This window comes from Merops nubicus, unplaced genomic scaffold (genome assembly GCF_000691845.1).
Source record: "Merops nubicus isolate BGI_N331 unplaced genomic scaffold, ASM69184v1 scaffold9800, whole genome shotgun sequence".
NCBI lineage: Eukaryota > Metazoa > Chordata > Aves > Coraciiformes > Meropidae > Merops > Merops nubicus.
In genome coordinates, this window is record NW_008582187.1 from 32,907 (window position 1) to 53,998 (window position 21,092).

The window sequence follows — 21,092 nt, forward strand, 5'->3', positions numbered from 1 at the left end:
GATGTGTGTTTCTGTATCACCTAGCTAACTATGAGTTGTGTCCCAAGTCCCTTCTGCTCTTCCTCCTCCCCTTTTTCTCCCATGACTCCTTGAGTACACAGGCTAGGAGACTCTTAGGACTGGTGTCTTAGGGCAGGGGTATGAAGCTTCTTCTCATTTTGTTTTTAATTTATGGCTTAGCAGATATTTTGTTGCAGAACAATGCTATGATCTATAAAACCATCATAAAAAATTAAAATAGAGGTTTTCATGGCCAGAGCGAAGATGATGTTGGACTTTGGCATCAAGACTCATGTGAATTGGGTGTTTACTAGCCAGTATCCATTGTTTTATAAAGAAGGGATGATATAATGGTGATGACCAACCTGCAAAATGTTGAGTATATGGTTCTTAGCGGTGCTTTATGTGAAATTCAGGTCAGCGAGCAAAATCAGCACAATGTACCTTTCTGGTTCTTTTTATAAAATGATTATAGGGTCATAAACAGTTTTGGTTTTGGCTTTTCATTGGTAAGAAGTGTTGTATTATGTTGTGTTATGGCATTCACCTAAATGATTTTCTACATAGTTCTTTGGACTTCAGAATAGGTAACTTGTTCATCTGTCCTGATGCTTGTTCACTTTGCTTACTCTTACATCATGCATTCTTTTGTATTGCAGCTAAAAAATCCAGCCTGTGGTGCTGCATTGTATTCTCAAAATTTTATCAAGTGAGTGAGCTAGTGGGCAGGAAGACTTCTGCTACAGCTCAAAGGCCTGATGCTCTTTCTCCTACCCTTAACAACTAGGAGGCATCTTAGAGGGAAGAGCAGCTGTTTAGTAACAGAACTTCCCTTTTACTGCCAGCAAACTAATACATCCATAAAAATAGTGTTCTTAGTGTATTCTTTTAAGAGAATAAAATGAGCCACCTAGTTCTACTGTTGATCCATTTGCTGTTGATGAGTGGAAATATTTGTCAGAAACATGTGGCAAGGTTACAATCTACTTTTGAGTGTTTGTGGAGTTTTTGTCTTTTCCCTTCATTTTTTTCCCAGTGAAGAGGAGAAAAATGGAAAAGGAATTGCAGTCACTTGGGAGCACTAGTTCTTTTTAAGAAGAGCAGCTTCTGTAGCAGAGTGATTTCCACCCCCAACTCCCTTTGATTTTTGGAGGAAAAATGATGCAAACTGTGTGAGGGAGAACTGTGGTAATTGGAAGGGTGACAGAAGATGGTCGGGGAGTGGAAGCGTGCTGGTGTGAACCATTTGCTGTATGTATGGGAATAAGCAATAGGAATTCTAATTTAGAGATACAACCCACATCCTTCTGGTCCCCTTGGGCTAAAGTATTTCTGAATGAAATAAAAATGATTTCTTTCTTGAAATTTGTTTTCTCTTGTTCTGTATTTTAGATCTGTTTTGTTCTAACTGACATTTAGTGTTTTGTAAACTACCCCTAATTCACACAAGAATAAGTTAAAAAAGAAGACTTTTATGTAGAATCACTTTAGGGTTAGGTTGTTTTGGTGTTTGCTTTGGGTTTTTTTATTACAGTATGTACATACAATACAAGACGTCATGTTTCATTTGCTTTCACCATTTTTCTTTTTTTTTTTTTTTTTTTTTTTTTTTTTTGTGCTATTGCATAATGGCAACTTTATTGTTTGAAGATAGGTACGATTCTATTGTTTTCACTGTTAGTATGTTTCTAAATTGGTATCTGTATCCTTTTAGAGCTGAGGGAAGATGGTTTCCAGCCTCCAAGCTATTTAGTGCAAGGAGTGAAGGCTTTACTTACTGCTTTAAAATTATGGATGAAAAAAGAAGTAAGTATAAGTGATTTTGTCTGCTATTTTGGTGAACTCTGTTTTGATTTAGAACTGAAAGTCTGTGTCTGTTTAAAGTTTAAGATTATTTTTATGTGTTAATGAGTACTGGAAGATCTATGGAGACTATGACTGCTGATCTGGGCAAGACTCATCATGACCATTTTATATTCCATGCTGCTAGTACCATCTTTCTAGACCAATTAATAAACTCATGTATTGTAGCTGAGAATTAGAATCTTGCTTCACCTCAGGTTGGGATAAGAATGCTAGAGGATAAGATGATAGGGTGGGGCTTTTTTCTAACAGATCTGTTTATATAGTTTATTCATCCTAGTCTGAGGCAATGGAGGGATGGAATGCCCTGCCTGATATTTAGCATTTTCCATTAATGTGCTCTGGAGGGCACATTTCAGGTACACCTTTATTGCTGAAGGCTCAGTTTCGGTTCATGTGAAGATATTAACTTCAGTGGAGTACTGAAAACTTGTAAAATCATTAATATGTTGTCTATACTGACTTTGCTGCTCTGCTCTCCAGGAAAGCTTCTTTGTTTTGGCACAACACTGAGGCTGGCCTAACTCCATGTGTCTTTTCTGGTGACTGAGCTAATAAGCCCTTGTGGAACCTATGCTTCTGGGAAGTGCTGTTCACTGATAGGCAGTTTGGTTCTGACTGAGCTAATTAATTCTAGTTTGTTGCTGGCCTTACTGACTTGAACTGGCCCTTGCAGATCTGTTTGGTCTTTCTGCCCACAAGTTTTCTGTGTAAGAGAACTTGCTATACAACAGTGGTGCATAGTGATGGATTCCCCAACACTGGACACTTTTTAAGATTCAGCTGGACAGGGTGTTGGTCTGTCCTGTCTAGACAGTGCTTTTGCCAAGAAAGGTTGAACCAAACTGATCCTCAAGGTTCTTCCCAACTTGGTATTCCATGATTCTGTGAACAGGTATGATGCACAATGCTGCATCCAACATAATGTGCTTCATGGAACTAAACATGAGGTGCAAATGCAGAGGTGGTTACTCTGTGTGGAATCCACTGGGGTCCAGCCTGTGCAGCATTACTGCTTCCAGGTGAACTTTGCTGGCCCTCTGTTAGGCCTCTGTGTTGGTTCTCAAGTGTCTCTTTGTCGCTGCCATTCTGGATCAAAGCTAGCTAGTAAACAGTGTGGTAGTATTTACAGGATGTTGTGCCTAAGCTGTTACACCATGTGTGCATTCAAGCTATCTCTGCATCAACAGCATGGATAAAGCAGCAAGACAAGTAATCATCTGCTGATAACTGGGATCAAACATAGCCTGTATAAATCCTTATGTTAATTTGAAGTTGGGTTTGGAATTCCTCTTTTCTAGATTGCTGTAGTGTAGTTTTGCAGCATTTGTGTACTGGCTAGTTGCTCATTAAGTAGTTTGGTTAATAATTCATCTACAGTGTGATAGATTGCCTACTCTTCTGTGGAATAAAATTGCACATGCTGCATTCTGAGTTCTTATTAATGAGACTTGTGAGTGTTCCCAAACCACTGGCTGAACAGACACTTCAACTGTGAGGAAACTGCACTGCATCAGTGACCTGATGACAGTGCTGGCTGCTGTCCACCAGCTATTATGTTGTGTACTTTGCCTTCATCTTGTCTAGCTACTGCTTTGTAAGTGAGCTGATATTCTCTTTGCAGCAGGCTGTGGACGTGATAGGCTTGTAGCTGTGTGCAACTGAAGATGGGAGTTTTGTACATTGCTGTATGACCTGCTCGTGCTGGGGGGTTCAGACAGACTCTGAAAAAGAAATGACAAATAAATACTCCTCAAATGAGAAACCTGCTCCTGAGGTTTCCCATTTTTATCATGGACTATGTCTTTTCAAGACATATGTGAGAACTATCTTAGTGAATAGTTTTAAACTATTTGCTGGAAAGATTCAAGCTCTTCTTTAGCAAGGCAGCTGTATCTTCGTTTCTGCAATACTTAAAAAAAACTACCGAAAAGTACAAAATGCTGAGAATAGAGATGGGGTGCTAAAATTGTTTTAGTTTTCATGTCTTGATTTGAATTCAGTTTATGCAAGGCTTTTATCAATATGCGTGTCTTCTGATTACTTTGGTGCAGGTTGTCAGCCTGCACGTTAGTTAATATACACAATAATGATGATGAGCTATCCAGTCATCTGAGCTCTTGGATTTTAGTTCTGGCTTCCTTCCAGCTTGTGTAAGCAACAGGTCTCAGATGCAATTTTTCAGATGTTTGATTCATATAAGAATAAGTATCTTCATGTAAGATTATTTTGGGCAACTGTTCTTTGTCTTAAAAAAAGATAGTAGTAGCTGTTGTAAAAGGAAAAAAAATGCTTGCATTTTTCTGAGGAGGGAAGAATGTGAGGTTTATTATTTTTATTTTATATTCATTTTTTTTGTGTGTGTTTCTAAGTATTAATATAGTTCATTGTGGTGCTAGTCTCCAAAGTTGGGTAGATATATTTCCCTACCAGGAATTTTAAAAATCTCTATATCTGGATTTAAGCAGTTTGTTTCTTTTCCTCTGTATATTTGCAACCTTTGCCAAACCATTTCTTGAAGCTCTTGAATGAATCGTGTCTTTTCTTTACCTGCAATTTACATCTGACATACTTAGGCCGTTTTGTTGCTTTTCTTCTCCCTAGTATAGTTTGAGAGAATTGCTCAGTTCCAAGGGCTGCTTGTTCCTTTTCCAAGAACCAGCACGCAGAGACAACTTAAACCCAAGTTATTTAATAATGATAGTAATTTTTCATATGTGGCATTTGTAGGTATTCATATTTCCTGCCCATCCTTTCCTTCTGTCAGACTGTCAGGTTATATATCCATTGGAATTTATTAGCATATTTTAAGTTGCTTGGAAGGATATTAAAAAATAAAACACCAACAAACCATGTCTTAATTGAGAAAGTTTTGGTGTAAATCGATAACTTTTTTTGTGGTGGCAAACAAGTGAGCTTGCCAGCAGAACTTAACTTTGCTCAAACAGTTACTGTAAATCATACTAGCAAAATTATGTGCTTCTGATGTAGTCTGTGTTAGAAAGGCTTTTCAGTATTTTTAAAGTAGAGAAACTTTGAAGTTGGTGTTTGGGAGGGTTGCATCAGTCACTTTCTCTTGAAGTCTTCATGAACAGAAGGTTTTTTGGGAGGGGGAAGTCCTTAAGTAGAAAGGACTGAATGGTCCTAAAATGATCAGTAACTTCCTGGAAAAATTATACAGTCTAGTGACAGACGTGCTGAGTTCCCAAGTGGGAATGTCTAGAGGTGATGCATTCAAAGAATGAACAGTGGTAAATAATATCAGCTGATTTAATCATTCCTCTAGAATTAATGGCACAGAAATGAATGATTGTACTGTGCTTATATGTCTGTGTTGGTTTTCTGGGCAGCAGAGAGAGCATTTGTTTTAATGACTGAGAGAAAGCCAGGTTCAATGAAATGCACAAACAGTATCAAATTACTTCTGGCAATAATTTTGCTGCTGAATCTCAGTTTTGAAATGTGGGTAGCTGAAAGTGATTGTGGGATGGTTTTCCATTTACATAGTTGATGAAGGGGATAGCACAATTGATATCAGTCATTCTGGTCTATGTGTGAGTGCTCTTTTCTCTAAGTCTAACGGAAAGTGTTTTGAGGCATATTTAAACTATACATACAAAATATGAAACATTTTTTACTAGATCTAACTGTAGAGTATTTAGACTTACTTAGATTGGTGTTACATATATATGAAATCAGTCTCTGATACTGCTTCAAAAGGAAACAAACTGTTAACAGTTTCCTAAATTTTTTTAGAGGGAATAGCTTTTTTGAATCACTTTCTGTAACATATCAGATTCTGAATAAGCTAAGAAGGTAATTTTAAAGTGAGGTAGATATATAAAAATCTGCATGTTTGTTACTGATTATTATTCTTGATTTGTTCTTTAAATTGTTTGCTATAGTGAAATTCTTAGTCTTTAGCGATTTTGAAGCTCATGACAAATGAATTTCTGAAATGTGAATCTATACTGACCATGCTGAAGGAGAAAAAGAAACTGATTACTGTATGGAGAGGACGAAGAAAAATCAGGTGTTTGTCAGTATGGCTCTGTGTCACCCATCCTCTGAATTCTTGGAAACATTGAATGTTATCTGCTTCCTTCTACAGCTTGGACTGGAAGCTTCAGTGTGTGTGTCTGTCCCAGCAGTTTGCAGTCATGATTACAGAAATTAATCTGTTTGTTTCCTTTTTTCCCTGTACATTTGTTTATTTCATATTCCTCTTTTATCTGAAAAAAAATCAATTAAGTATCTTTTCTTCCACATTTGCACACAGCTTGTAACAGAACACGCCTTTGAAATTCCAGACAACATTAGGCCTGGGCATCTCATAAAAGAGCTCTCAAAAGTGATTCGTTCAGTAGAGGTAAGAACAGAGGCAACCCTATATAAGCCTTCAGAAAAAAAATCTTTGAATCAGGGAATTCTGTAGTAGTTATGCTTTTGATTGACCTTATTAACCTTTTAATGTATTTAACATTCATTTAATAATAGAAGATCAAGAGGAAAACTGTTGGGAATACTATGGATATTTCAGATAAAGAAAATGTATAGCGAGGGTGTTGTATGTGTTTGGTTTTTTTTTTTGTATTTTTAACAGTGAAATTATTTGTAGGTCAGTATTTCTAAAATGTTCTAAAGTATAACTACTCACAGTAATTACTGTGAACATGTTGTTAAAGAGTTTAATCTGAGATTCTATACATATTACATTCTCCTACCCTCTTGTTTGTTAGTTCTGGTCCAGCTGTCATCGCATTTGTTCTTTTTCCTGTATTTTTTCACTATTTGTTATATAGTCAGTGTGTTTCTTTCTTGTTTCCCCTCCTATACCACTAGTGGTTTTGCTTCTTTATTTCTTAATGAATATTGATTCTTGAAAGATTTTCCCATTTGCATGTGGAGAGAACAGTTCTGAGAACTGAAGAGAAATGTGATCTGTTGGGTACAATGCATGGTTACCATATGCTGCCTTCATGAATAAAACCTTATGTTTTGGTGGTAACTTTTGGTGTTAAGCATTACTGTTATGGGAGGGTATAAAAGCCCCAAATGGGAACAAGGTGGAGTAGAACTAAAGTTTGTACATCAAATCATAGGAAATATGTAGAATTCTCTAAAAGATCTAACAATTTTATTTATAAAATTTACATTTAATTAGGTGAATAAGAAGCAGCACTTAAATTTGTGAATTTATTCCTCTGAGACTATTCTGAAGTATGTGTTTTTAATTAAAGGAGGAAAACAACAAACCAGTTAAAACTCAGGGAATTCTTGGTGTGTGTGCAACTTCACGGTCTTCACATGAAACAACTTCCCCTCACCACTCCAGACGAAGGGTGAGGAAACTGCGAGACCATGCGACTAAAACTCCTTCTAACCTGGACATCCTGGAACTCCACACCAGGGAGGTACTGAAGAGGCTGGAGATGTCACCGTGGGAGGAGGCAAGTACTAAGTTATGTGTGAGAAAAAAAACAGAGTAGATTTCTGATCGTTGTTGAAAAGGGAAAAGCTTTTAACATGCATAAGAATACAGGCTACTACTGTCATTTGAGACATAGATAGATTTGAGTTTTCCTGACAGGAATTTCTCGCTTTCTTGGTAAATTTTATTTATTTTTTTTTTTTAAATTCCTTCAGTTTTCCGGTTAAGAAATTGCCCTGAATCTGCTACCTACTTCAAATATAGTTTTTGAATTAGGACTGCTGTAGCTATGAAGTGCTACTTTGAATCTGTTCTATGAAGAAAAAGGAGCTTGCAAAGCCTTGTTTTGCTGAGGCTCTGAGCCTGCTTCTCTGTGTGCTTTTAGATGGCTTTTTCTTGCAATTACTATAATTTGATTAACCTTGTTTTTTTTGTCATGTTCCTGTTTCCTGTGTGACTACCAGTAGTAAGCCTAAGGCTGCCTTTGGTCTACATTGTGGGGCTGTGGACTTTGTGGTTTTATGACAAAGGTGTCATGGAGCGAATGAGTGAAACACAGTCTATTGAAAAATTCATTTTTTCAGATTTGCTGACCTGACTTCAAAACACAGCAGCAGAAATGGGAGGAGTAAGAGAATGGAAATAAGTAGTTTTATGAAAGGAAATAGGTAGCTTGCTGAGAATAAAAAATGTTGACAAATTTAGTTGGGACAGGATGAACTGTAATAGTGGAGAAATACTGATTTGGGTCTTTATATTGATCTTCATAAAACGTGAACGAAAGACATTCATTTAACTCCCAAAGACGGGAAGTTGAACTTAGAATTTACCACAAAGAGTTAACTTATGCGGTTCATGGCTAAACCAATGCTTAGGAGTATTAGTCATTTTCACTTGATGTAGAAATAGATAGTGTTTACTATCAGTATTGACCTGTTTAAAAAAAAAAAAGTAAATTTATACATTCCTGGTTTGGCACATAAACGTATTGTGGATTGCTTCAGAGCATATGTCAGATGCAAATTGCTTTGAGCTAAGTTCTGCTTGTGGCAGGTTACTTTCTATTATTGATGTTTTACTATAAATCAGTTCTGGGATACTAATTCCAAGGACCACATACCCAGTCCAGGAGTTGCCTTATCAGTTCCAAGCCCAGTTTTTGGCTTGCTTGTCTCTTTCGGTATCTCTGTGTTTTGAAGACAGTGATAATTCTCCAAAGGAGGCACAGAAGGAGTTTTATAGTGAAGTTGTACTTGTTTCAGGCACTTCAGGAGAGCATAGATGATTCAAGGAAGAAGAAAATGCCTTCTGCTGTTTTTCACATCCAGACATGTTTTGTCTGAGCTTTCTTCAGTTGGCTAGCAGGAGGGTAACGGTCCTAGTGCTGAGTTTAAGCTTTTGTGGAGTGCAGAAAAAACCAACCAAATTTATAGACATAAATAATAAGCAGCATTGTGTTTTATTTCTTTAGGATATCTCAAGCCCAAAGCTGAATGGGAGATTTAACAAGCCCTTTCAGCCATCTTCTACAGTACCTGAATGGCGAACAAAAGACAATGATCTTCGCCTTCTGCTGTCAAATGGGAGAATAATAAGGTACAAAGGGTTGATTTTGGATCACTTGTTCCTAGTCATTGTGGTCTGGAGCATGCTGATTGTTGGTAACATTTCTTTTCTGTTTGTGGAGTTCCAAGGTCTCTTTTACCAGTAAGATTCATGTTAGGAATATAGGAGGAATGTGTTGCCTGTTGTGTTTGCTGTCCCCTAGTGGAGCCCTGGTTGTGGAGCAAAGAGGAGACAGTTCTTTGCATATTCCTTTGTTACAGCATCTCATTCAGTTGCTCAGTTGGGTTTGTACTGAAGGGGAATGCTTCAAAGTAGAATCGGTTGTTCTATATCCATCTATTACAGCAATTCTCATGAAAAATATTGTAAAACTTCGCATCTTTATGGAAATGACAATTGTATAAGGAGTAAGTTGAGAATATGTGCCATTTGGAATGAAGAGGAGCATAAGAGAACGTTAATGTTGTATCTCAGAAGTGTGCTGTAAATAACGAAAGGAAAACAATTGCTTCATGTTTCTAAGAGTAATGTGGCATGTTTTTTAAATTTTAATTTTTTTTTGTGAGACAGAGATGAGAGACGCCCATTTACAGATCGAAGTCTTTACACAGCAGATAGTGAAGATGAAGATGACAGGACAAGGTCGAAAAAGATGACTGTTAAGGTAGAAGAGCAGCCCTCAGGATCTGAAGAAGCCAATGCAGATGCCCAGAAACCACTGAACAGTAAGCTTGTCTCTGAGTCCTGTCAGCTGAACCATAGAATCACAGAATGTCTGGGCTGGAAGGGACCTTCAAAGGTCCTCTAGTCCAACCTCCCCACCATAAGCAGGGACATCTCTAAATAAGCAGGGACATCTCCAAGAACATTTTGATTATCTTGAAGAGGGTCTAACTATAGTGAAGACTAACTGACATTTTACCTAACTATACAGAGGATAAACTAATAGATCAGAGAAATAATATTAGAAGTACAACAAAACATTTGTCAAATATTTTCTGTCCACTGAAGAAACTAACAGGATAGAGCTGAAAAGTAAACCTCATCTTTTTGTGTTGGTGCCATCTTGACCACTGTGTCCACCATTTTTCGGAGTGGAGTCTAGATGAACACCAATTTGTCTGTTTTGTAATAAGAATGCTGATTTTTTTTTTTTTTTTTTTCTTGATCAATACATACTTCAGTGTGAAAAGTTCATTCATTGTAGAGGATAAAAGTTCATAATACGTAGCTAATTTTAAACCTCTCCTGTATTTCACTATTATGTACCATTTGGTGTTTACATACTTGATCATACGATATTGTATGTTTTGCTAATGAATAGGTTTTTTCCATAAAATTGATCAAACATAATCTAGCATTAAAAAAATATTGCAAGGCTGGGGAAGAATTTAGATTGTCTGTAAAATGCTTTAACCTCACTTTCTAATATTTTAAGCCATCCTTCGCTAGGAGTTAATCTTTATTTGTTCTTTCTGTAACGTCAAGACTTCCCACCAAGTGTTCAGCAGTGCTGATCACACAGTATATTAGTAAAGTACCAATACTGAATGCCTGTTTTCAGTGCCTATTTTAAATAGCACCGTCTGTATGCAGTGACAGATTGGTCATTACATAGCTGTTCAGCTCTCTGTTTAATTATAAAAATCACATCCTTTCACAGTAGAGCTTATAAGGGCTCAGAGAGTATGATGAAACTGAGGTCAACACTTAAAAGATAACAAGTCCCTTCTAGAGAATTAGAGTTCCCTTAGTTTCCTGTGCAGCAGTCCATAACAACACTTGAATCCATTGTCAGATAGGATAAAATATTCAGTTATTTTCATTAAAAGAGCAGTTTATGATCCCTATTAACTGTACTTCCAAAGGTCACAGAGGACAGTATTAAAAAACTTGCACAGGAAAGAGATACCTCTTGGGAAGCAACAAGGTAAATGGCTTGTTGAGTGAAAGGTTAAGTCTATGTGGTGTTTTTCCATTTTCAAAATAAAGCTCAGTAAATTGAACTAAGCTTTACACTTGAATCAAAGATCAAATCATACAGAGAAATCATAGATTTTCTTTAAAATTGTTGGTATTCTTTGATACGGAATGAATATGGCAGGGTGTATCTAAAGGTAAGAAATTTAACTTAGATGTAAAAGTGAGTCTTGAGATTGTTGTGCCAGAAACCGAGTACTCGATACTATGGCTAATACTTGTAATTAAATAGTGAGAGTCTTCAAACTTCCCTATTAAAGTTCACCTACATTTGATTATTTTGTGTTAACGGGAGAGAAAGAGAGAGGATACTCTTCTGCCAAGAATTCCATAAAAGGAACTACCTGTCTCCAGAACAACTGCCACCCTCCATTGTTCTTACTGGGATTTAGGCCAAGAGGCAATGTCCACAGAGAGATGCCTTTAAACAGATCAAGCTCTGTATAGCTTTGTGTATCATGCCAAGACCCTGCTTCTAAATGGTGACTCAGTGTTATCAGAGAGACAAAGATCAAGTGCTGTGCTTAATAGAGCAAGATACTTTGTGTGGATGAAGGGAAGGTGTTTTAAGATATTTTTTTTGAGTTCACAGTAGCTTAGCATCTGATTTTACAGGTAACGCCTGCTTTCATTCACCTGATTTCTGGAGTGTTCCTCCCAGTCTCTGGAAGTACGCAGAGACACAACTTTATCTGAGAGTAGGCTGGTTCACTGTAAAGTAACAACTGTAATTACCAGCGTAATTCACAAAAACAACCACAATAAAAAAAGCATTAGACTGTGTTTCTTATAAAGCTCAGTTACAAATTCCATTCATGGATGAAGACGTGAGGCTCCTGTTAATACATAACCTGAATATAAGGCAGAAAAAAAATTGGGTAGGTATTATTCTCTGATTGCGTTGTGGAGAGCTTGCAAGATAAAGGAGCAGTAAAAATGGTCAGTGGTTTGGCTGCATATAGGAATATTGGCAAAGCCAAACTGGATCAGATCTGGGGCTCATACACTGTGTTATGTCATATGTGCCAGTATGCAGCCCCAAATGAACCAGGAATGTCTCAGTAATGTTAGGTGGCTGTAGCTGTTCAGTGTAGATCATCTTACCAGATAGTGGGCAGATTACAAATAATTATTCCCCTTTAGTAAGGTATCATCAGTTAATCTCTGTGAGGAGACAAGAGGGCTTCTGAAGTATGTGACTCTGTATTCATTGCTTTTATAAATCTAGTATTATCTGTATATAGCTGATTATGTACAGGTCCAGTTTCTTTTCTGTCTTGCCAAATCATTTGCCTCCTTATAAGAAGACTCACATTTCTTCTTCATAGTTTTTTCATTTTAATAGTTAGTTTTCCAGTTCCTTGAGACAGAGAAGTTCCTGAAGAGCCGTTGTGAAATTTGTTTATTTTAAAATTGTGGTTCATGATTTACACATTAATTTTTGCCTAAGATCTGAAGCTCCACATGTGAGCATATTTAGATATCTTTAATTGGTCTAATTAGTCTTGCGCCTTCCTTTAAATTGTCTCTGTTTGGAGCAGTTTATTTTTTTCCTTGAAAAATGTGGTAGTCCAAAGAAAATTAATTTGAGCTATAGAACAGTATTATTGTCTCTGTCATTCATATGCTGTTGCTTTTCCTAGAATTTTGTTTGCCTTTTTGAAATGAGCTGAAGGCTTGAATTATCAGAAATCCGTTGGGTTTTTTTTTGATCTACAGTAATTTAGAATATTCATTTTATTGTCATCTGCTGAGCGTTACTTCGTTTAGCTTAACTTTATACACAATGTTGCTGCTTATTTACTGTGTTTAGATATTTTTTACAGTTCTTTCTAATACTGTCTTAAGTTTAATTAGTCTTCTCTCAATTTTGGTCCCAGCCGTTCATTTTTTTCTATTTCTGGTAATCTGTCTCACTCTTACTGTTCTTCTGACTATAAAAATAATTTCCAGTTATGTTTAGAAATCAATAATATATTTTCAAAAATATTTGGTGCCTATTTATAAGCCTTCCCACAGTCTAGAGTAGGAACAAAATCCTATTGCAATTGCAGTGTAGACAGGGTTTACAGGTACATCTTTTATGCTTGCATAATTGATGAGTCAAGAAGAATTGTCTTCTGCTTATGGAATTTCATATAAAACTGCTGAAAGCAAACTCACACAGGGCAATTAGCTCTGGAGTGAAAACAAGTTTCAATGTTGGTTTGTCTTCAGCATCGTTCTGTATGAAACTGTAAATACTTGAAAACCTAAAGTTATGTTACTTTCTTTACCTGCTACCTTCTTGACTCACATTCATGAAGATATTCTATTTGGTTTTATCTGAAAACTTTGCTAGTTAAACTGCATGTTATAGTCTTTCACAGATTTGCACTGAATCAAGATTTCTGCCAGCAGACTTGACACAGGTACACATAGAGCCCACTGACCTTGAGGCTTGGATTTCAAACACTTGCAAATGTGTGTTCCTACTCATGGTTGGTTGGGACATATGCTGTACTTTAAGAATGCATTCTTCAGAGGGCTGCTCAACTACTTCATGTTTGAGTTCTTTCAGCACTTAAGTAAGCCATGTGGACTAGGTGGCTGATTTGATTGATTGCTTTGTCGTGCATCAGTGTTTTTGAGTCCTTTTTGACACCTCAATTTCCAGTTAGTGTATGGTTGATATATCCTCTCCTTGTCCTTTTCAGGTCTTTCTGTGATGAAAACCAATGCAAATATGCTGTGTATCATCACAGTAATATTTTAATAGGGTCTGCATTTTAACCCTGACAGGTAGCTCTGTAGTAGCACAAGTCAGGCAGAATATGCCAGTAAATTGTGGTGTAAAAGTAAAATTGCACATAATGCAGTCTTTTTTTTTTTTTTTTAACCAACTTAATATCCTCTGACTTCCATGTTTAGTGTTTCTGTATAACTGCTGTTTTTTTTAAAAAAGGACATTCCAGGGTCAAAAAGTCTAAGACAAAGTGATATTGAAGATTACTTCAAATTAACTTTTCTGACTCCAGTCTATATACAAAAGCAGAAATTACCCAAGGTGTGACATCTGTGGAGTTTGTGCCCTGTGGGAGAGAGAAAAATATACACTTCTGCTGTACTGATTTCTCTTTCTCTGGCTTCATTCAGTCTGTCACTCAAGGAGTCTATTGGTCAGCAGTAGGCACCTCACTAGAGTTTTAAGCAAACTTGGCTTGTGAATCAGATCAATGTGTGGATGTGCTTTTATTTGCAGACTGTTAAAAACTGAATATGCATTTCTTGTTCTTTACTTCCAAAAGAGTTGTTAATTATTATATGTAATAAATGTTGAGGCTTACATTTTAATTTTTCTTTCTACAGTGTTCTTTGAAAGTGTGAAATCAGAACTCAGGAATGGATCCTCAGAGTACTCTGATATTTCTGATTCAGAAGAATCTGAGCCTGATTGCACTACACAGGTACAACTAGAAAGAGTCACAAAAGCTAACAAAGCAATTACATATAATTTTGCTCACCCACTTCAAATTTACCTGGTCAAACTTTGTGGTAAAAGAGCAATAACAAAGTATTTCATTATTGTTCAAATTAATACCTTATCTAGATGTTGGAATAAGTGGTAGGGGCCTTTATGATGTTGGCTGCGTCTGCTTTCCTAAACTACATTGTTGGCAGCTTTGACTCAGCAAACTTCTTTTTTTAAGACAGAATCAATAGTTATTCAGAAGTGATATTTCTTCACAGGATAATGTAGCCAGTTTTGGATGACATGGTCATTGAATGAAATGTTTTATATTAACGCTATTTACTCAGTTCCATCTATATTTTTCTGCCTCTAAATTCGTAGTAGTATCTTTGGAATAATTTTTCTTCACATTTAAATTTGTCTTTTGTAATGATGTATCCAAAATGAACAGTCTCCCTAGCTTCTGTAAATCTTTTTTATGTTTTTATGTTGCACCAAAGATGATCTCAACAAAACAAGATAATAGCTTTATTACTAACGTTGAGTCATAGTTATGATTGAATTGCCCATTTGTGTTACTTTCCAAGTGTCAGAGATGAACAAGCTGCTCTTGTGAATGAGGCTGTTGTATAAAAACATCCCTTGGTGATACAATGCACTTCATTCACTCAAGTTCCAGTTTTTATGATAGGGATAGTGGTGTCAGTCTTGAAGGACTATGATCCTTCTATGTTCTCATCTTCCACTTCCAACACTTTTTGAATGCCATGTATTAGCTTGAAAAAATAAATTGTGGTGTTCCCTGTGCTTGTTAAAAATAGATTAGTCTGAATTACCAAGATGGAACATATCTATTGTAGCCCTTGCTTCACATAAAGACATATTGGAGCAACCACAAGTGACTCAACTTTGAAAAGCTCCTGCTCATACAAGCTGTAATCTCAGCAGAAGCTGAAAAGCCCTTTCATTCATGAAATGAGGCTGTGCCACTGGAAGAGAGGCAACAGCTGTTGTGTATCTCTTCCTGCTGTGCTCTGGATTTACATGAGAGCTTCTGTCACTCATCAGAGAGATGCTGTTTGCTGAAAGTTGTCTTTTGTGCGAGCAGGAACCAGAAACAGTTGAGGCAGGATGTGTCCCGTTACATGTAATAGACATCCATTCTGGCTGCTGCTTCAAACCTTAATTCCATATTTTTTCCTCTACTTTGAATATTGGAGATAAGAGTAAATAATGCACTCTTTACAGAGACTACAATGATTTGTGCGTGGTTTAATGGGTGTAGTGTTTCGCCTAAGAAAATGAGTTTCAGAGATGCTTTCTGTATTGCTGGAGTTATGTACTCATCAGTGTTAAAAAATTTGGATATTTAGCGTCTCAGTTGCTATATTCAAATTAAGTGCAAGAAGTTGGACCTGGAAGTTTTTGTGTTTTTTACTTAACATAAATTAAAGTAGCATCTCTATTTAGGAGACATGGTGACCATTCTGTGTGCTGTTTCCTCTTGTTTCAGCAGAAAGATTCCTTCACAGAGGAGTCAGAAAGCTCAGGTGATGAAGAGAAGCAGGAAGTAACATCAAATTTCAAAGAGGAATCTAAGGTCACAAGAGACCTTTGTCAAAACACCCAGAAGCCATCCAGAAATGAAACTCCCAGTAAAAAGTAAGCACATTATGGCATGTGTTCATAAACTGTTCAACCTTTTCACACATATTTACAATTCTGCTTTATAACAATGTTAAAATAATTCTTTCAGAGAAATACAGTGGTTTATTTCAAACTGCTTAATACTCCTTTATTTTTCTAGGGAATGTCCTACCTCGACAAGTACAGAAGAAGAAGCTATTCAGGGCATGCTTTCAATGGCAGGATTGCACTATACTACATGTTTACCAGGTCATACTCAAAGCACAGACTGCACAGGTAAAAGAACCTCTCTTCAGGAACACAGAAGCTACCCCAGGAGCCGACATAAAGACCGACAGCCATCTCAGAGCCACAGAACAATAGAATGTGGTAAGTATCTGAATTAATGACACTGCTGTTCTCTGCTCTGGATCAAACTGCTCAGAATAAGCACTTAAAGTTAAATTTTTATATTTGCAGTCAAGATGTTAAGTAAATGAGACCAATATTTTGAAAGGCCAGAGTTTTGGGTGATTGTGTTTTTGTGTGTGGGTTTGTAGTGTTTTTTTCCCCCCCCCCTACAAAACCTAAATGTTACTTCTGAAAACTGAGACAAACTTATCTTGAGAGGTCATCAGAATACATCTAAATACTGCCATCTAAAAGTTTTGTGGCATCCTTAGAAGAGTGACAAATTTCTGGCTAGATTGAAAGTATAGTGTCCTTATTGGAAGTGTCATCTCCTTCAGGAAAGATTGATAGAACCTTCATGTTTGCAACTTTCATGGTATGCATGCTAGTTAGATATCTATAGAAATCTACTTGGTTATTTTTTCATGTGTCTTTGACTTTGTTCTTGAAATTCTGCTATGAATGCAGTGCATTGAAGGAGATTGTAATCTTGAAGAGGAGAATTCAGAGGTAATATTTCTGGTCAGTGGAATTCTGATGTCTGTGGGAAACAGGCATCTATTAAATGCATTTTGGGAATGATGGCAGAACATTAACACTGATCACCTCAAAGGAATCAAAATGACTTCTTCAAACAGAGAGGAAGAGAGTAATTATGTTTGAAAATTCTTTGCTTTATGAAAAACCTAATAGCCAGGTTTCTAAATTGAGGTGGGTTGGCTCAGGCCAGCAGCAGCAGCAGCACCCACAAATTCCTGTGGGATGGGGGAGAAAATAGAAAGAGCAAAAGTGAGAAGGCTCATGGGTTGGCATAAAAATAGTTTAAGTGAAGGAAAGAGGAAAATAAACAAGTGGTGCAAAGGCAATCACTTGGAGCCTTCTGCAAGCAGACTCTGAGCAACCGACTGCCTTGGAGGACTGACTGCCTTTCTCCCCAGCCTCTTCCTCCACCCCAGTTTTTATTGCTGAGCATATTGTTACATGGTATGGAATATCCCTTTTGGCCAGTTCAAGCCGGCTGTCCTGGCTGTGCCCCCTCCCTATCTCTTGCCTACCCCTCGCCTACTTAATGCAGGGAGCAGAGTGGGAAAAGCTGTGACCCTGTGCGAGCACTATTCAGCAACAACCAAACTTTTGGTGTGTTATCAACACTGTTTTAGCCACAAATCTAAAATATAGCACCATATGGACTGCTAGGAAAAAATTCTGTTCCAGTCAGACTTAGTGCATGTGCCACATTTCACGGGTGAAGAAGATAAAACTGTGCTTCTTAGCTAGCAGCTTTTGCAAAACCTTTTGGTCTCTCCAAACTTAAAGTGGTGTCTTGGGTTACCCTTAATTTTACAAATTAAATGTATTGTAAATGTGTTTTCAATGTGGACACTTCTTCTATAGGCCTGTTAGCATAGTTCTTCCCTCCTGAACAGCGTGTCAGTGCTTAGAAACAATATAGTCAATAATACCTGCAAATTAAATGTCCATCTTTGTATGAACTCCTCATGGTACAAAGCCATGGTAGAAAACTGTAGTGTAACAAAACGTAAGCTGTCTTCAACATCAGTGCTTTCAAATATGAGTGCCTATATTTGTCTGACCTTCTTGCTGTGGCATATGGCTCTTTAATTAGGTTTATTTGTACTGTGAGATTGTTTTCCTCATTTAGTGTGTGGAACCAAGCAGCTCTGAGAAATTTTATTTTGTATCTAGGAAATATTGTTCATTGTGTTTTCCTTCCCTTTTTTTTTTTTTTTCATTTTAAAGTTATTTAAATGTATAATTAATTTTGTATTACTAATTATAGGTTTTAAAATTGAAGCTTGTTGAACTTCTTTTCAGGCAGGTCTGTGAAGGAAGAGGAAGGAGACTTGGGGACTTCAGCATGGGCTAGACACCTGAATGAAGCTTCGAGGATTACCCCTCAGGTAAAGCAATACTTCAAACATTTTGAACACATTTTTGTATAAGAAAAAGAGATCATGAAGCTCTGAGTACACACAGCATGGTGGCCAGGTCTTTCCACAATGCGTGTCTGATAACAGATACTTGTGGTTCTGGTAACCGAATAGTATATTTTTGTCAATTTTTTTTTTTTTCATTGTTGTTTTGTTTTTTTTTCTTTTCCTTTCAAACTCTCTTCTGTCATAGTGGCTAGCAGTAAGATGCTTAGGGTGGTATCTTGAAAAATAAAAAATACTTGATAAAAAAATGTAAATTTACATTCAGTCTAACTGGGGAAGAACTGTATTGCTTACACATTGTTATTCCCAACCAGAGCATCAGAACAAGTGGAACCTATTGATAGTATTTATAGTAAAGATAGACTTGCTTAGGAAATTGGTACTGCCAAACTGATACAGCCTTTCAAGAGCCAGCAGGTAGGAAAGTTTTTGCTCTCTGATGTCCAGGTAGGATCCAGCAAGGAATATATAAACAAAAGGTTGTGCATCTTATACGCTAGGTTTTTTTTGTACTTCTAAATTTGTCTATATTAAAACTATTAGAACAATTAAACAGAACAATTAAAGTTGCAAAACAACAGTGGTATTTAATAGCTGTATTTTAACTGTATGCTTTGTAGTTTTTTTGTAAGAGTATCTAACTACATGATATTCCTTAAAGTTTGTAATTCTCAATTTTACATTTTTTCTCTCATCAGCTGAATATTGAAAGCAAATTGCCTGTTTTAGTGGTCAATGGTTATGGTATGGCTTGCTATAGCAGCCAGTTTAATCAAGAGCAGTTGCATTTGTTTTGATCTCAGCTAACTAAAACCAAAAAACAGAGAAATTGAGCATGCTAATATGTGTAATTAATCTACAGCATTGCACTTCAGTGTGTATGGAAAAACTTGCATGGAGATACTGTACTGTATCTTATTTTTAAGAAATTTCTATGCTAAAAGAAATGATGGAATCATAAAGTAGTCAGACACTGGTAGAAGTGAAATATCTTTTTCAAAGATACAGTGGTATAATTAGAAAAACTGGAGTTTTTCTGCAGACTATAACTTGTAGCCAGGCAGTTTTAACTTCTATTTTTTTCCTTCTCATTTCCATACTAGGATACAAGTAAAACTCAAAAATATACCAAGGCATCAGAAGCCAATCATAAAGTTCAGGAAAACAGAAGTGTGGTCCACAACAACAGCCTGAGCTTTCAGCATGGCAAGTACACACGAGACTCCAATCTAATCCAAGGAGAGTGTCGGCTGAGTGATGGCAGCCTTAGCCCTGACAGGCCCTATGGTGAAACGTCTTTGTCTGTGCCACTTCATCCAACAAAGAGGCCAGCAGCAAATCCACCCCCAATCAGCAACCAGGCGACAAAAGGTAAAGTTTGCCTCTGTCCTTGTGACAAAGTGAAGAGGAAAAAAAAAAAGATTAGGAAAAGGAGCTTGTAAACATCAAAAAGAGCTCTTAAATGCAGATGAGGGGAAAAAAAAAAAGACATGCTTAGATCTTGAGAAAAAATATGAAATGGGCATTCTGTGGACACTCGGATTTTGTCATAGAATGTGTGGAGGTGGAATTAAGACAGCTCTAACTGGGTGGGTCGCCAGATGAAACTTTCATAGCTACTGGTGCATCTCTGCAGGTGTATGTTACGCATTTATTACAGGGAACAGAACCACAACTATACTCTGAAATGCTGGCCTGAATCAGATTTGGTTGTGAAAGTGAAGGCTTAAAAGCTATGACACTTCAAAAAATAGCCTGATGATCATACTATTTAGTTTTTAGTTTCTAGTTTATTTTCTATAATTTACACAAGGGAATAATTTACTTGAGCAAAATCCACTAAGCTCACTTTTAGGTTCTCCTCTACCACTCTCACTGTCTTTAAAAAAAGAAACATTTGTAAATAGTGTGATAATTTTGTTCATGATAATGCCAGCCAGAGGTAGGGAAAATAATTCCTGGTGTTTTTTGCAGGTCTGAGTCACAAATAAATAAGAACTGTTGCTTCACAAATGAAGAATGGTTCTTTCTGCTGTTGTTTGTTTTGTTTTTTTTTTTTAAACTAATGGAGGTGAAAAATTTGTCTGCTTCAGCTTGAAAGCCAGGTTTTGTCTTTGCGATGATAACTTAAGATAATTACGATGACAAAAATTTGTTCTGGAGTTCCTGATGGAGTACTTGATTTCATTTTTCAGGCAAACGTCCAAAGAAAGGAATGGCCACTGCTAAACAGCGCCTCGGGAAGATCCTGAAGCTGAACCGGAACGGCCATGCACGCTTCTTTGTTTAATGTAGCTGCTACTTTTACTACTGCTGTCTTTCCTACACAGACCAGTATTGAGGGCAACAGAGCCTGGAGCTGCTGTTATTCCTCTGCTTGAAGCAGACTTGCATGTACCATATAAAACACTGCCTGATGAACAAAAATGAGAAAGAAAAGAAAAAAAAAAAAAGGAAAAAAAAGAAAAAAACAAAAAAAGAAAAAACAACCCAATGCTGCATTTTCACTGTGCCACACCTGCTCAGCAATAACCATATGGGAATGGGGGAATCTTCAGAGAGACATGGACTGTGAGATATAGTCTCTCATCAGGGCTTTGAATATCATTTGTTGCTGGTAGTTTCTGACCTAATTAACGAGGGGAAGATGATGAAGGTGGTTTATCAATAATTTATTTCTGATAGATTTTGTCAACTTTTAAATTCATTTAAGAAACCTATTTATTTGGAAAACTTTTGTGGAGGTTATTAATTTAGATTTAAGAATGTGAAAGTTTTAATTGTTTTGATAATGTATGTTTGGTGC

General features: G+C 36.8%; 1 protein-coding gene across 1 annotated transcript in view; it reads left to right on the plus strand.

The window, feature by feature from the left end:
- Positions 1 to 20,713, plus strand: part of KDM7A (lysine (K)-specific demethylase 7A) — a gene marked incomplete at its 5' end in the record, with an annotated part of 35,440 nt that extends 14,727 nt beyond the window's left edge. The window contains 11 exons of the mRNA XM_008936917.1: positions 1,715 to 1,806; positions 6,143 to 6,232; positions 7,104 to 7,313; positions 8,766 to 8,890; positions 9,431 to 9,585; positions 14,189 to 14,286; positions 15,805 to 15,953; positions 16,099 to 16,307; positions 18,165 to 18,250; positions 19,390 to 19,657; positions 20,482 to 20,713. Of these exons, the coding sequence (XP_008935165.1) occupies positions 1,715 to 1,806; positions 6,143 to 6,232; positions 7,104 to 7,313; positions 8,766 to 8,890; positions 9,431 to 9,585; positions 14,189 to 14,286; positions 15,805 to 15,953; positions 16,099 to 16,307; positions 18,165 to 18,250; positions 19,390 to 19,657; positions 20,482 to 20,576 (1,577 nt within the window). The remainder of the gene's footprint in view (positions 1 to 1,714; positions 1,807 to 6,142; positions 6,233 to 7,103; positions 7,314 to 8,765; positions 8,891 to 9,430; positions 9,586 to 14,188; positions 14,287 to 15,804; positions 15,954 to 16,098; positions 16,308 to 18,164; positions 18,251 to 19,389; positions 19,658 to 20,481) is intronic.
- Positions 20,714 to 21,092: the final 379 nt, after the last annotated feature.